The 17,710-nt window shown below is 40.1% G+C and overlaps 1 protein-coding gene across 1 annotated transcript in view; it reads right to left on the bottom strand.

The window, feature by feature from the left end:
- Positions 1-1,740: 1,740 nt before the first annotated feature.
- Positions 1,741-17,710, bottom strand: part of PDZD8 (PDZ domain containing 8) — a 94,327-nt gene continuing 78,357 nt past the window's right edge. The window contains exons 4-5 of the mRNA XM_015411235.1: positions 14,070-14,232; positions 1,741-4,219 (exon numbers count right to left, since the gene is read on the bottom strand). Of these exons, the coding sequence (XP_015266721.1) occupies positions 2,031-4,219; positions 14,070-14,232 (2,352 nt within the window). The 3' untranslated portion in view covers positions 1,741-2,030. The remainder of the gene's footprint in view (positions 4,220-14,069; positions 14,233-17,710) is intronic.

Genomic DNA, 17,710 nt, shown 5'->3' on the forward strand with positions numbered 1-17,710 from the left:
TAAATATGTGCAACTGTCAAATAGTTATATACCACTACATCAAGATATTCTTGCTCTGAGTGGTATTCTTTTTTATTTTTAGCTATGTACAGTAAAGCACAGAAACAAAGAATATACTAGGAATGTGTTAATACATCTTGCCTTTCAAGATCAGTGTTATTATTTGTATGTATTTTCCTTAATGCTACCATACAATTATTTTGCCCGCATTCCCACGCAACATTTAGAATATTGCACTACATTTAATTTATATTATACAATCATAGTAGAGCTCCATACTCAACCTTTCTTACCCATTTCATTAACTTATAAGCTATAAGATGTGATTTTGGAAAACCTAATACCTACATTATTTTTGCAGTTGCTTCTTCACATCAGGAAGTGTTTAAAGACCTGGGAACAGGCTAAACACTGATGGAGATTTTCTCCTAGATCACCTCTCTGGTAAGCAATTTAGAAATAAATTCTGAGATACAGAAGCTTTAAGCATCGTGTTGACCTACCACAATGTTGGAAAATATTATCTGTTACAAAGCAGGAATTTTAAAAGGTGTAGAACTATTATTTTTAGCACGGACTATATTCCCCATTTAGCTGTTATTCTGCTAGGTTATGTAAAAAGTGAGAAAAAAGCTATCTCTAAGTTTAAAAATATTTTTTTTGTATCCTACAGTAAATGAAATCCAGATTTACCACAATAACATGAACTTGCCAAATCAAAGTAAGACTGATTTAATTGTGCTAGCATTACCCATTTTTACATGGGTATTTCTGCTTCATTCAGTAATATTGTACAGTACTTAAGACAGTGAATATGCACTTGGAAGCCTTAAGATACAGATTGCAAACCCAAAACAATTTCACATCAACAAGCTGGGGCTTATTCAAATGAAGCTGGCAAAGTTCTTACTTATCTGTTGAGCTTGTTAAATTAATTTCTGCTTGTTAAATTAATTTCTGTTGAGCATGCTGTATAAAAATGTTGAGCACTTCACCACAGTTTTTCCTGTGCATGATGGCATCACAACTGTTGGAAAGTGAATTAAAATATTATCCTTTTTGAAATCATAAATTCTGTCACAAACTCAATGTTTAAGTGCAACTCAGTTGCAATTTCTCTATAAGATATATAAGCATTAACAAGGTTGATACGTTCTAGTGTAAGGCTTCCATCTATTCTACATCTACACAAATCTTTTGCTGGCACATTACCAATAAACTGCTGAGCAACATTGGTATAAATTATATTTATGCAAAACTAATATCCATGGACTGTAAGGAAAAAACCCAAGCATATTGAAAGGGCTATTTCAAGAATGTTGAACTAGACTGCATTAGAAGTCCATCCCACTTCATTACCCTACTAGACATAAAAAAGGAAAGGTATTTGAGCATGGCTCTTAAGTTTTCAAAATATGTGACTGAAAATAAAAGTATAGAAAGCAAGCATCTTGATATGTAATAACTTTACTAAATAATTAAAAAGGAAGGTGTATTGCTTCCATAGTGCGTGATTGGCAAAAGAACAAACTAAACTTTTACCACTACCCCTAAAAAAACCCTCTATGTCAGAGCCAAATAATAAAATCCAATCAAAGCAGAAAATAGTTTCTCAGTTGCCGCTATGGGGATATTCATTTAGGCAGACAGCAAATATTCAAACTGTTTTACTTTATAATGACATAACAGGAACAAAAACAATAACAAAACCCCCAGTTCCATAACAGCATGAAATGTCAGGAATATGTAACTAGAAAAAGTTCAAGTAAGTTAAAAATAATCTCCCAGTATAAATTTTTATGATGTTTGCTTAACACAATTTGGACCAACTAATAGAACAAAAGTGGTTCTGCAGCTTGAAATGACACTCTTGACCAAACTCTTACACAGGTTAAAAAAAAAACAACTGTGGAGAAAGTCTGTGTACATTATACCCAGTTTTTAATTATATTTTGATTAATTTGATGTGATTTTGATTAAGTGCAAAGTATTTTCCCAGCTTACCATTCCCCATGTCAAATGTGCAAATTTCAGTCTACAGATTCATGAGGTGTATCAACTGTTTCTTGGTCTTCTAATAGGGTTTCAAGTATTGGTGACATCACTTCATTGCTTTCATCTTCTTGATCTATTTCTTCTGTTAGAATATTGTCATTTTCATACTTGTCTGCTTTTCTTGATTCCAGCTCTAAACTTGTATTTTCCAAAGCTTCTATATCTTCAATGCCAGCTCTGTAGTGAATCATAAGGAGAGTCAGGGCTTGCAGTCGTTCACCAGATTTAGCCAACGCTGCAGAAAACAGCATTTTTTTCCTTGTATCGGTTGTTTCTTTCTCTTCTCTAATGAGGGAATTATTGTTCTCCAGTTCCTGGTCTATTTCATTTTGCAGTTTTTCCAACATAACTTCTAATTTCTGAATTCTTTCTTCTGTGGGCAAGCTTCTATAGAGGTCTCGGCCAATTTCTTTAACAGCAATGAAAACACTATCATCTAGTCCTCCTTCTTTTCTTGCTAACTTTATCCCAGTACCAGATGCTTGTTTGGAAGGGCTACTTGGACCACCAGTTTCTGTGTCACTACCTTCATTATCAGATGTATGTGGTGTGTGCTTTGGTGAAGGTTCAATTGTATCTAAACCTGGCTCTGTAAATCGTGTTTTAGGAACTTGACGAAGATTTAACAAACGAGTGCTTGTATTGATGATATGTCTTGTTAAGCCTGTTGGTTTATTTGCAGATTTCAGTTCTCCATCAGTGCGTGATGATTGTGGTGTGGACTGAGAATCTGGGCTTTCAGTTTTAAAAGAACGTCCCTCCAGTCGTCTGGAAGGTCCTAAACAATGCGGTGTGTCAGTTAGACATTTTTCTTGACATTTTTTGTGGCATACATATGCACAAATTCTGCACTGTGATGCTGCTTTTGTCCAAACTTTCTTTTTGCAGTAATCACACCAAGTTGGATTCTGAAACTGAGTATCTTGAAACTGATGCCTGTTTTCAATGTACATTAGGTGCCCCAAATAAGGATCGTCTTTTAAGAGGACAGGAGCAGCTGCTGTTTCTGAAGTATATTCCCGTTCCTTCTCCATTAAAAAACTTGAGTCTTCTGGTTCACCCTCTCTTAAATATTTAAAATGCACAGTAATATCACCATAACAAAACTTCTCATTAAAACCTTTGTGCGAGGTCAGATTACGCAATGCAGTTCTACTCACTGTGGCTTTAGGCGCAGGAGGATTAAATCTAATTGTCCTAATGAATTCCATAGAGGATGTAGCTATACAATCTAGAGCTATTTCTTCAAGTTTCATGCTTTCATGTCCTAGACAGAGAAGTCCGCCTAATTTGAAGGGGTCTCTACACCAAATGGCAACATTTAGATATTTATGATGTTTTTCTACTTCAAATATACAAGAAGAGGACTTTGTCCTTGCCCATTTACCTAATCGATTGCGATAAGGAATTTCTGATGATTCCCATGAATTATGGTTCTCTGTATTTTCCTTAGGACTCTGTAAATCGTCTGAAGATTCCCGTACTATTTCTTGTTTATTTGTAACAACTTTGGCTCCAGTAGCTTCTTCTGCTACATCAGTATTTTTTGTTGGCTTTTCTGAGGGTTTGTCTCCATTATTTGCAGGAGGTGGTGGCCTCTCAGGTTTTTCAGAAGATAAATCACCAGTTTCTATCGTATTTTGATTTTCAGTAGGTAATACTGTTTTAAACTGTGGTCTTGGTGGTACAGGCGGTTTTGCTGTACCTGATTGAGACTGTCTACTTGTTTGCAGGCTCGTATCAGGATTGTCAGAATTCTTGGGTGTCACTTGTTTGGTTCCATCTTTTAAAACTGGTTTTGCAGCAGACTGGCTTCCTGAACATAACTTGCGATTTAGTATTGGGGATACAGTTCCAGTAGATTTAGCAGTAGCTGATACTGATGTATGTCTGGGGCTTGCTGAAGAATCATCTCTGGATTCATGAGATCTTAGCACAATTGCCAGCTCCTCATACTGTAAATCCAACTCTGCAATCTCAGATTCTGTTGATGTGCAACTTGGGTCCTCATCTGCAAATGCTGTGTCTTCCAACTGTACAAAATTATCTTGTCCTAATGAATTCTGCTGACTACAGCCAACAGGCCTTTCATAGCATACTACTACTCTCTCACCAGCCTGTTTGATAAGCTTTAGCACTTGGATCGATGATGTAATTTTAACTCCTGTAAAAAAAACACATGAAGAATCAACAATTATGAAAGAACACTATAAAAAACTGTAGAAAGTAATGGAAATATCTAAATTCAAACCCTACATTGGCAAAGCAGAGCATATGTAGAACACCCAATTCTATGTTTCGGTGCTCTGACTAGGAACTGAGCATAGAACACTTCTACGTGTCAGGATCCTAGCAACAGTTCTCTACTTGCAGCACTCAGGGCTGTGTGCAGCTTTTACCTCTAGACTGGAAACTGACCAATCTAGAACAAAAGGCTGACAATCATCTTTGACTAAACTTACTTTGAAAGATGTGGGAGACTGAATCCAAGCCCCTTTCACTGTAAGAAGAGCCTGAATTCAGTTCCTTAACCCTCAAAGCAAGTGAGCAGTGCAGACCACCTGTTCAGGAACTATATTTGTGCATGCATCTCTGGGATCAATGCTGTTATGCTGAGCTAATGTATTATTCTTCCTGGAATAAAACCCAGCTATTAATACAAAATTAAACAAGAATGATTATTTTAATTGTTGTTACCCTCCATTCATCATCATGGTATCTATGCAGTCCCACATGGTACCTATGCATGTCCCACATGTGCAGGACAACTGTGGAGAAGTTTTAGTACAAAGGTGTCAAACTCATTTGTTACAAGGGCCGGATCTGACAAATGGCACTTTGTTGGGCTGGGGCATGTGTGCCATAAAATGTAATGTCAGGTTGGTGTAGTCGTTAAGTGCACGGACTCTAATCGGGGAGAACCGGGTTTGATTCCCCACTCCTCCACTTGCACCTGGCTGGATGACCTTGGGCAAGCCGTAGTTCTGATAAGAGCTGTTCTTGAAAAAGAGCAGTTTCTGTCAAGAGCTCTCTCAGCCCCACCTACCTCACAGGGTGTCTGTTGTGGGGAGGGGAAGGGAAAGGAGTTTGTAAGCCGCTCTGAGACACCTTTGGGTAGTGAAGGGCGGGGTATAAATCCAATCTCTTCTTCTTCTTCTACCAGAGATAGAAACTGTATGAATGACAGCAGCTGGTAAGCTCTGAGTGGGTTTTTTCTCCCATGGGCTAGGAGGGGGGTGTAGAGGAAAACTCACATGTGTGGACTGGAGTACCAGCAGTGCAGCGCTGGGCAGATGCTCCCATGATGCTTGACTGCTGCAGATGAGGTTGCTCTGCAGCAGTGGAGTGGCTGTGCCCACTTGCCCCCCAGCACTTCCTCCCTTGCATCAGTTGCTTGTGGGCTGCATAAGAGCCCTGGATGGGCCGGATCCAGCTCCTGGGCCTTATGTTTGACACCCCTGGTTTTGTAGCTCTAGAAAAGTAGAGGGTGCTCCTTGCCCCTCCCCCATGCTATTTTCCTGCCTTTTTTCAGCATGAAAAGGAAGGGGAGGAGTACCCTTCCCTCAGTTCTCTGCTGCCATTGAGAGAGATTGTTTTACAAGAAACTCCCTGAGAAAAACTTTAAAGAACCTGTTTTTTTTTCTCCTTCAGAAAAGAAAAAGGCATAGTTTTGTATTTTGAGTTCAGTATTTTCCAGACAGAAAGATAAAGAGAACAAATGGCCACTAAAATATGGGTCAAACAGCTCCGTTTAAGAAGGTGTATATCTTGTGCAGCAAAAATCCCTCACTCAGATGACCATACACTTTGCCTCTTTTGCCTTGGTGAGGAGCATGATGTTCCAATTGCAAACAATTTACTCCCAAAGTGAGGCATGACTGGACTTTCCACCTCAAGGCAGCATTATGGGAGAAAGACCTTTCCAATACTCTTTCTTAAAGTTACCCTAACCCAATACCTCTCCAAGGGCTTGAGAGACAGGCATGCTCTTAATTGGTTCTAACTGGTTCCATCTTTGACTGAAGCTAAGACCTTACCTCAAAAGCATAAAAATGTAGCAAAACAGGTGCAAGGTGAAGAAGTATTTTTTTAGTACTTGTGGATCCCTATGCATTTTGCAATTCACTTCATCAGGGGACTATTTCCAAAGTTATTCACTTTCCACCTTGAGCAGTAAGATAACTGAACTTAAGGTTAGCTGTGTATTTGGAAACAATCCCCTGATGAAAATTGCTAAACACACAGAGATCAACAAGCACTAAATATTTTTTTTCACCTTGCACCTGTTTTGCTACATTTTTTCTGTCTACAGGTACAGCCATTCTTGTTTTCTTTGCTGCTGGTACTCCAAAGAAAGCATGCCTTAAGCACAAACATCAAGAGGAAGTAGGTACTTTGATTCTGAGCCACAGCTTCACCAGTATTATGGTCCTCAACTGAATCACGGACAGCCATGTTATGTTGTATTAGACCTTGCAGTTCCTTGGAATTATCCTCTGAGGACACTATGACAGAGCCTAATATTCTCCCAGTGAGGACTTCACCTATATGGTGAACAACTCATTTGTATAGCTCAGTCTTTATATATAGATAGAAATCTCTATTGGCATTGGCTCAGACCCACTTCTGTCCCACCTCAGCCCAAAGGATAGAAAATTTATATAGAACAAAACAAGTGGGTGCCCTTTCCTTTTCCAGCACCTTACAGCTAGTTCCCTGGTGGTAGACTGTATCCATGTAAAAATAAAGGTACCCACCATTTAGCTTCAACTGAAAAAGGAAAAAAATCAGATAAAAAAATCAGATTTATGCCTTTTCTTCCTTGGGGTTCAAAATTGCACATTTCCAGTGTTTGAAGGAATGGATCTTTTTAGTACTAAGAGAGGTGAGACCTTTTACCGAAGGAGGGGGGGGGATTACAGCAACAACCTTGGGAGTCATTCCTTTTGTCTCACTACCCCAAAGATCTAGGGCCTAATTTTAGGCCCTACCACCCAAATTACACAGGTAGAGGATATCAGTTCCTTCATCCGCCCTCCTCCTTTAGGCCTCCTTTTCCTGCTTATAGTCAGCCTCCTCTCAATCAAGGAGAAGGTATCCTTTCCAGAGAGGGGAGTCTAGGTCAGTCACGCAAGCCACTGTAGCCACTAAGCAGAGTTTTTGTTAACCACAGCCTATGCCTAGGATAACTTCCAGAGGGTGTGGCACGGAATTAAAGACAACTACTGCCAGTCTGCCTCCCTAGCCAATCCACTCATCCTTCCTCCACAACTTCTTGCAGAAATTGATACCTTCTGTGGGGAAAAAAACTATATCAAAGGTGCCTGTAATGGATCAGGTACCTTTGGCTATATTCAAGATATTTCCTAGAGGAGGGGGTAGACCAATTATTGATTTGAGAAAAGTTGAACAAGTTCCTATTTCCGATGTACTCCCTCTTTTGCACCCAGTTCTCTGATTTGTGACTCTAGACCTGCTCGGTGCCTACTTTGATATCTATTTCCAGGCCCAATTTAGGGTGCTGTTATTGACCTTTAAAACCCTATATGGTTTGGAGCCAGCATACCTTAAGGACTGCCTTCTACCAAATGAACCTACCCATCTGTTCCAGTTATCTTCGGAGGCCCTGCTTTGGGTGTCCCTCCCATCTGAGGCTAGACAGGTGTAAACCCAAGAAAGGGCGTTCTTGGCCGTGCTGCCAAAACTCTGGATTTCCCTTGCCACCTGTCTCCCTGATTACCGTCTTCTGCCAGTGGATGAAGACATTTTTGTTTTGTCTGACTCCCAATAACTGTTAGTAGGAGTTTTAGTGTTATATCTGTTTGTAAGTCTTTACTGCATTATATAATTTATTTTAAATGTTTTTAATGTTGAAGTATTTTAATGTTTGATATTCACCACCCTCGGAACCCTATTTGGGTGGAAAGGTGGCCTGGCTCCCTCATTTTTTATATTTAGGAGGTAGGTAAAGACAATTTTATTTAGGACTGCATTAGACTAATTTAGTTTTTTATTTATCGGCAATCCTAATTGTGATTTTAAATTGTGGTCTTCTTCGTATTTTTAATAATTGTTTTATTTACATTGTAAGCCACTTTGAATTCCACAAGGCAGAAAGGCAGCTAATAAATCTTTAAATAAATACATCCATAGAAATAAAACGTTTTAACTAAATAAGTTTTCAGAAATATCTCTGCTTCCAATGGGGTACATTATACCTACAGGAACAACCCCCAGGGTCTTCAGCAAGGTTGTAAGCATTGTCGTAGCTGATTTACATATAGCGTGAAATTTACCCATCTCTCAATGACTGACGAGTGGTAGTTGATACAAAAGACAAACCACTGGCAGACAATCTTAAAAGAGACAATAGCTGAAAGCCTGGCAGAGCAGTTGGAAATTGGGACAAAAGAGGAAATAATAAATGAAATAGAGGTGGTATATAGGAGGAATTCTGCATACGCCCGGAGAAATAAGACACCAAGAGAGACCCACATAAAATTCCATAAAAGAGGGTTGAGGGAGAAAATACTTAAAGTCACTAACGAAAAAAAGGTAATTATACAAGGAAATGAAATTAAATTCTTAAAGGAAATCCCATGGCGGGTTAGAAAAAAGAGACAGGAGTATAGAGTACTGGTAAATCTATTAAATAAAAACGCAATAACTTTTAGATGGCTAATACCAGAAGGTGTGCTGTTAACTAAATGTTCCTTAAGTTAAAAGCAGTCACTTTATTGGGAACATTTGGCTGTACAATCTCAGGAGAATATATAGTTGACCAGAGAGAAGTACTACTAGACATGTGATTGCACTGGAGGCTTCATTGGTATTTTTGTATTTCTTTTCTTTGCCCAGTGGTTACACTTTGGAACAATTGTTTTCTGGTCTTTATTTCATATTTTGTATATGTATGATTGTATATATTTTTACATATCAGCCAACATGTTCTATTTGTATTAGACCTCTGAGGAAGGCCTGTAAAGGCCAAAACGCGTTAGGTCTATTTCATTAGCCTTTGTATGTTTTTATATTTGTATATGAGGTATGAATGGGCCCTTATTTGTTATTTTAATTTGTGTTGAATAAATACATGTATATTTTTGTATGTTTCATAATTAGATTTTTAGAGTTGACCCTCTTCTATTCTTGACTAACCTTTTTAGGTTCTGAGATCTAGGTAGTCAGCCATGTTGGTAACACTGGACTCTAAATTTGTTCTGCAGCAGAAGGGGACAGACAAATATCCCCGATCAGAGAGTTCCAGAGCTTTGGAGCCATGACCAAGAAGACCCTCTCCAGGGTTGCAACCCAAAGAAGGGCCTCTGAAGTTAACCATAGGTTGGGCCAATTCATAAGGATTACAGGTATGTTGCCCCCAAACTATACAGGGCTTTGAAGTTCAAGCACACTGAACTGTGTGCAGAAACAAACTGGAAGCCAGTGTAGGTGACCTACTCAAGTCAACATCCTGGCTGCAGCATTCTGTACCAACTGAAGTTTCAAGAGCAGCCCCACACAGTGCTCATTACAGTAATCTAATCTAAATGTTACCATGGTATGCACCACAGTGGCCAGATCTTTTCTGCCCAGGAAAGGCCACAGTTGCCATCTGCTTATCAAGCAGTAAGCCTGGGTCCAAGAGCACCCCAGGCTATGGACGTGTTCCTTCAAGGTGAGTGCAACCCCATCCAGAACAGGTGACACCTTAAATCCTGGGTCAGACTTTCTGCCCACCAGTAGCACTTCCATCTTGTCGGGATTAAGCTGCAATTTATTAGCTGGCATACACTACAAAACTGCCTCCAGACACTGGTTCAGGGTTTCTACAGTTTCCCTGGGATCAGCTGAGTGTCAACGGCATATTGCTGACAACCCAGCCCAAATCTCCAAATGACCTCACGTCGTGGTTTCAGGTAGGTGTTAAAGAGCATAGGAGACAAAACGGAACCTTGTGGGGACCCACAGGCCAAAAGCCTGCCTTCACCCTCTGGAAGCAGTCCCCCAGCACAACTTTCTGAAACCTACCCTCCAGGTAGGATCAAAACCTCCACAGAACAATGCCTCCCAAACCCAGTCCAGATAGGTTGTCCAGAACAATACCAGGATCAATGGCACTAAAGCCACTGTGATGTCCAGGGGAATCAACAGAGTCTCACTCCTGTTGTCCATCTCCCAGTGCAAGTCATCTACTGTTTCAGTCCCATAATAAGGCACAAAACCAGACTGGACGGGATCTAAACAATCTGCCTCATCCACGTTGCCTTTCCCCCCTTCCCATGAATTCTATTGGTCCTGTCCAAAGTAAGGGCAAAACACACCAAAGCTATTTTGATAGCACCCTTCTAACCGTGACATGCTTGGTTTTCCATCCTGTAAGCAATGTCTCACATCCGCGACCATGTTTCCTCCAGCAGACAACCTCCTTTTTCGGATTCCTTTCCTGCACCCAAAGTTTGCAGCCTTCATTTGACCCATGTGGCTTATACATTTTTGAATCAATGCAACCTTTTTCTTCTATCTGGCATTTGTATTCTTTAAAATGGAAGTATTTTTCCATCTAGCCTGAACAAAAGAGGACTAACCTTATTTCCTGCCAATCAAAACATTACCCTACTACTGTTTTTCCCACATCTCCAGGATAAAGAGCATAGCTGTCATACAATTCTGGTATGCAGAACTTTACTGTTCTTCCTGGAAAAAACTAAACCTTTAAGAAAAGACCCCAACTTGTTTATTTCTTTTTCAGGTTCCAAGACAGGCTGCAAACTTTCAGCCCAGTCCCAATCCCTATGTGGACTGTCTCCTGCATCTGCTTCTGTCATGAGCGCACACAACTTGACTGTCCTTTGCGGCTCAGTGCTTATTTGACTCAAGTGCATGCAACTTCTGCTCCACTTCACCATGGTCTCCCCAACAATGCAGTCTGCAAGGCAGCAACCTGGTTCTCCTCCTGTATATTCACAAGGTGCTACTCCATGGATGTCAATGCCACAAAAGATGCAGAAGTTGGAAGAGCAGCTCTTACTCACACTCACCTTCCATGGCCAGGTAAGTCAGCTCACTATTCTCCCATGTGGGATTCCACAGGTACCATGATGATGAAAACATGGTTGCACTTGCCTGTGACTGTTGTTCATCAAGTGATCACCTGTACAGTCACACATCCCTCCCTCCTGTCCTGAGCTCCTCCCCCCCCCCGTAAATTTGAGTAATGGTATTTCTCTCCAGCAGAGGTTTCGAGGAAAAGTATTCCTCCCTTTCTCTTTCAGGATGAAAAGGGTGAGAAAACAGCATAGGGGAGGGGAAAGAAGCACTCTTTGCTTCTTTAGAACTACTAAAATTTATCCACAGTTGGCCTGTGCACATACAGAACCTATGTGTGACTGCTAAGGTGACTCAATGAACAACAGTTACAGATAAGTGCAATGATATTCCCCCCCCCATCCCTCAAGTGCTGGAGCATTTTGTCAAAAAACAGTGGGTACAATATGCAAACAAAATAACAATATGCAAATAAGGATGTTTAGGCAGGATTTTTAACAAAGCTCTTCACCAAAGGATAGCACTTATGAAATAGGGCTCCTAATGGATAACTGGCTAAAAAAAACCCCCCAAACCCCAAAACCCCCAGGATGCAAAGAAGTAAACTGATCACATTTGCAGTTCATGGAAAAGAGGAGTGTAATCTTCCAAAGATCTATACTAAGTGCTATTTAACTGATTCATAACTTATCTGGAGACAGAGATAAGCAGCAAAGTGGCTAATTTTGCAAATACCACCATATTATTTATGAAGGTAAAAATCAACACAAAGTGCTTTGACAGGATTTCTTCAAACGGTGTGAATGGGCAACACAATGGCAAATGATATTCAGTATAACTGCCAAATTATGCACATTAGGGCAAAAAATCCTAATCATACATACACTGATGGGGTTTGAACTGTCAGCAAGCAACCAGGAAAAGGATCTTGGGGTAATGGTATGCAGTGGAAGCTTAAATCAGTGCGGATGAGTGAAAACGTCACAGCTTTAGAAAAGGGACTGGAAATAAATGGACTAGTAATGACCTCATTTTGTATACTGTGTACTGTGTTCATTTCAAGGATTTAGAGCTGGAAAAGGTGCAGAAAAGAACAGTCAAAATGATCCAGGCTTGCACCATCATTCCCCATGAGAATAGATGATAAATGTGGGGGCTTTTTAGTTTAGAAAAACAAAGACCAAATATGGACTTGATAAAGGGTTAATTTATGTGTGGTACATTACAGCTGTATAGAGAACCTCTTCCCTATCTTCCATAATAATTGAAGTTGGGACTGACAGGCAATAGGCTTAGGACAAACATCAAGAAAGTACTTCTTCGCACAACGCATAATTGCCTCATGGAATTTATTTTGTTAAGATATGATGAAAGCTCCTTTAAAAGGAAACTACAGAAATTCACTGGAGGTTAAGTTAGCAATGTCTATTAGTTATGATATCTAAATGGAACCTATATTCAAAAGCTGTATAACTCTGTACATCTGTACTAGGGTACAATGGCAGGGAAGGACCCTACTTGTGGACTTACCAGAGAAACCTGTAGGAAACAGGATGCTGGACTAGATGAGTAGTCAGTTTGATCTCTTCCTATATTCTTAAGCATATGTGCATAAAATTTCAAAATGGGCAAAGGGCCAAAATGAAATAACAGGAAAATTATATTTCTTCCTATCTTTAAAGTGGCAGTAAGACTACAAACGCCCAGGCTAGCCTGATCTTGTCAGATCTGTAAGCTAAGCAGAGTCAGTCCTTGTTAGTATTTGGATGGGAGACCACCAAGGAATAGCAAGGTCGCTATGCAGAGGTAGGCAGTGGCAAACTACATCTGAATGTGTCTTGCCTTGAAAACCTACTGGGTCGCTACAAATCAGCTATGACTTGACAGCCAAAATAATAATAATCACATCTTTACAAAGGCATGCTGTATTACACTGAGGTCTCAAACATGATTGGCTGAGCTGAGGTGATATCACAGAATGTTACTCAAGAATTTAAGTAGTTGCACTATAATTTCTGTGATGGGAGGGAAAGCTGCGAAGTGAAGGGACAGGGATCCAGAAGTAAGGAAGTTAAAGGAAGTATGCAGAGTAAAGACTGAAAAACAATAGTCTGAAGGAACAGTGAATGGAGAATGAAGCTTGAGTTAAAGGGCAGCAAAACAAAGGGAGCAAAGACAAGAAAAGGCTGAGAAAAAAGGGAGCTCTGAGGACATCTGACAGCACCTATGTTGAAGGACAGATGAGTACAAGGCAGGTGGGTTGACATAGGATAGCTAAAAGATACGGGGCAAAATAGGCAGGAAGTGGAAGAAATTGGTGGTAGAGACAGAGAACTGAAGAAAGGAGGGAAACTGGAAATTGGACTGAAGACAGGCAATTAGGAAATGGGCAGACAGAGGAAGGCTGGGGATTACAGACCCAGGAGCCAAGGATGCAAGAGTCAGCAAGCCTAGAATCTGGATCCAAAAAGGGGAGTTGTTTTATTGCCACTGTAGTATTGTGGCCCAAGAACAGTGAAGGATAAAGCAGAAAGGTCAGTCACAAGCTCTGGCACAGCTGTCCTTGGAAAAGAGCAGTTTGTGTCAGAGTTCTCTCAGCCCCACCCACCTCACAGGGTGTCTGTTGTGGGGAGGGGGAGGGAAAGGAGTTTGTAAACCGCTCTGAGACTCCAAGTGAAGGGCGGGGTATAAATCCAATCTCTTCTTCTTCTTCTTAATGGCTGGATTATACATGTTTATTTGAACTTTCCAGCCAATTATTTGGTTGCACACTCCTACTTATATAGAGCCCTGTACAATCTGTGACCCGTCACACTGAACACAATGCACCAACCACAAACTGTGGTCTCTTCCCTCGCCCTACAAAAAAGAGGGGATATTAAGTCCTGGGTGAACCATCACCTAGAGCTGGTCAGCTGAGTTTGTCATAATGGGTCACATCAGGAAATGTAAATAGTTTTGCTGCTTACCTCCAATAGATATAAGTCTATCTCCTCTCTGTAGATCAGCGGCTGCAGCAGGTGAGTTTGGAGTGACACTCTCAATAACAACATGTCCTGCTTCCCCTTCTTTAACATGTACTTGGCGGAGAGTGAGTCCAACACTTGGCATATTTCCTTTAATTAGTTCTGCCTGAGAAGATAATGTATTTATTTATAATGTATTTAGAGTACAACTATAGTATCATGATATTGCTAACATTTGTTTACATAGTTTACAGAATAAAACATTGTATAAAGTATATAACAGGCACCAACTAGAAAATGATGTAACCCATGTCTAACAGATTATAGGCATTAGCTAATAGATGTGTAAGGTGGTGTGGACAAATTGCATAGAGTCTTCTTTTCAGAGAAAGGGTTGGGTTTTCCCAAGAGCAAATTAAACTATATTGAAAACCCCAATACGATCAGTAGAAAAGAGCAAGAATCCAGCAGCGCCTTTAACAAAATATGTGGCAGGATATGAGCTTTTGTGACAATAGCAGGTGAATGACAATAGGGTGAGATACGCAGAGGGGTAATAGACGTGGAGAAATCAACATTAATGAGACAGGAAACCTAGGTCTCGATTCAATCCAGGTGGATACATTGTCTTGAGCTTCATTATCAATTGCAATTCAGCAGTGCAATTAGAGAGACTGCTAAACTGCAATTGATTATGAAGCTCAAGACAATGCATCCACCTCGATTGAATCAAGACCTAGATTTCCTGTCTGATTATCAATGCAGATTTCTCCACACCTATTACTCCTCTGCATATCTCACCTAAGTCGAATCATGCCTGCTATTGTCATTCACCTGCTATTGTTATTTGTCTGTTAATGTCATTCAGCATCTGAAATCACTCCACTTTCCAATAAATAGGACAGATGGACTCCCATTTTAGCTGTATCTGAAGAAGTGAGCAGGGACTCATGAAAGCTCATACCCTGCCACATATTTGGTTAGTCTTTAAGGTGCTACTGGATTTCTGCTCTTTTCTACTGCTATGGACAGACTCATGGCTACCCATCTTAATCTATTCCCAATAAGATCAGTTTGACTAGAGAATGAAGTGGGAAAGAAAATACACACATTTGCTGCTTATTTTATTTATCACATTTGTATGCCACCTTTCTGTTTACAAAACATCTAAGGCAGCTAACAGTCTGCAAAGATTCTCAGATGCAGAACACAGTTCTTATGTTGTGATGGCAGGGTCCTGCATCAGTTTCCCTCCATCTGTCACACTCCCAGAAGCAGTGACCAAGCAGTTTTGGTTTTGGACTGTATGAGTGTTCATTAAGACTAAATACGAAAATAACTGTGCTGGATACTATGCTACAGCTACAGATGGGGCATGAAGGGTGGGGGGGGGGTAAGCACAAGGATCTGAGGTAATTTCTTCTCCATTTGGCCTCTTCTTTCCTGGAGTGATTCACACTCACACCTTCTTTCAATGACACAAGAGCTTATAAAGAGTGGTTGGGTGAGCAAATAAAGGGGTGTACCAATATAGTTGCTATTTATAGTGAAGGGGAGCCAAATTCTGCTTTAGAAGGGTTACAGTATCAGACACTCAAGTTTATGACAGACTGTTTCTGTTGAATAGATTCAGGTGGGGTGTCATGTTGGTCTGAAGTAATGGCAGGGTCTTAGTTAATTACTCTCAGCATTCCACAACTGAGGATACTGCTGCCCATCAATCTCCAATTTTGACATATTTATTTCCTTCACTATGTTTCCCCCTTAGAATTAAACCTAAACAAATGGTAACCATATAAACAAAGCTTGTTATTCCTGTTTGGTCCTTGAATCCATTAAACATCTTCATTATGCTGTATGCTAATTTACTGCTCACCCTCTACCTATACGTATGGACTGGTAATTTCGATTTCATTATATCTGAAGAATTGTGCATGCACATGAAACCTTATACCTTGAGTAAAACTTTGTTGGTCTTAATGTGCCACTGGACTCAAACTTTGTTTTTGCTGGAGGGAGAGATGGATGGATTTTACTTGGATTGGCTCACTAGACCCAGCAATCTCAGACTCTTGACATAGGGTTAGCTTGTCTCTCAGGATTTTTCCCTCAGCCCTCTCGCAATTCACTAACATGCTGTTTCTCTGTTAACCTAACTTGCCTATCACAGAAAACCAGATCCTGCCTCCCTATAGGAGCTTGAGCCCTATCTGAGAAATTTTTCTGCTGTTGTTCACTCACTTTCTGTCACCCTTTTCACTCTGACAATCCAGAGAGTTCCATAGCACGGAATCAGTGTTTGGCAGTGACACATGGAGGGTGGAACTAAAATCCATCTGTCACAGTTGTCACCTTTGTTAACTATATGATGAAAAAGCAGAGCTGCATATCTCCGTAATCATGCTCGCTTTAACTGCATATACCACTTTCACACAGAATGTAATATCCTTTTCACATGTAGGAGAATACAGAAAGCACACACACAGCCAGATGAAGTTAACAAGAAACAGTGAACCTGCACTATGACAATCAAACATAGGACTCAAACATAGACACTCAGGCATTACTTCATAAATAAGAATAAGAGATGGAAGTAAATAAGCACAAACTGAAGCTCTCTGTTGTTCAGTGAGGCAGAGGACAAATGAGCCTGATGGATCACAGGGCTCTAGGTCATAATTTATTGCTGAAATGGAAGATTTCATTTTTAAGAATGGACAGCCATGAAGTGGTGGCGTTAGAGAGAATATGCACAGAATTATGAGAGTTAATAATAGCAATGTACTAACTAGTCACAAAGTACAATATTCAAGGCAGATTCAGATGGGTAGCCATGTTGATCTGAAGCAGAACAAAGTGAGTCCAAGTGGCACCTTTAAGACCACCAATTTTATTCAAGGTATAAACTTTTGTGTGCAAGCACACTTAGAAGCACTGGACTCAAACTTTGTTCCAATATTTAAGACAATTATTTTTAAAGCACTGTGGGATTCAAGCATTCACTGTTGCTCTGGAACACAGTATTACAAGGAGTGGTTCAGATGCTGCCTGGTGGATTTTTTAACCTAGTTAAAAAAAACTCCAATTAGAAATGCAACACATCTTAATGGTCTTGTATTTTATAAATTTGATTAACCTTTGGTAAATAGGAATTTTAATAGAGAAGTCAAATAATTTCCAAGTATGCTGAAGTTAGTGTAATTATAATTTATAACCATAATTTTAAGTTTAGCAGATTTGACATTACTAGTCTGCCAAATGGATTTATTTTATTTTTTTTGCTGTCAAGTCACAGCTGACCTATGGTGACCCACAGGGATTTCAAGGCAAGAGAATAACAGAGGTGGTTTGCCACTGCCTGCCTTTGTTTAGTGACCTTGGTATTTCTTGGTGGTCCCATATCCAAATACTGACCAGGGCCAACTCTGCTTAGCTTCCAAGATCTGATGAGAATGCTCCCTTCTAAGCTGTGGAGTCTTGTGAGCAAAAATTCTATTTTGTGAGTTACTGGCATTAAAGTTGTGAGCAAGCAATTTGGCTACTGCATAAATTAGTTTGGTCTGGAGCCATCCTTCCTGAGCTAAGACAAAAATGTGTGAGCTGGAGGCTAAAAACCTGTGAGCTAGCTCACACTTACTCAGCTT

This window comes from Gekko japonicus, unplaced genomic scaffold (genome assembly GCF_001447785.1).
Source record: "Gekko japonicus isolate JY-2015 unplaced genomic scaffold, Gekko_japonicus_V1.1 scaffold1337, whole genome shotgun sequence".
In the NCBI taxonomy this organism is placed as follows: domain Eukaryota; kingdom Metazoa; phylum Chordata; class Lepidosauria; order Squamata; family Gekkonidae; genus Gekko; species Gekko japonicus.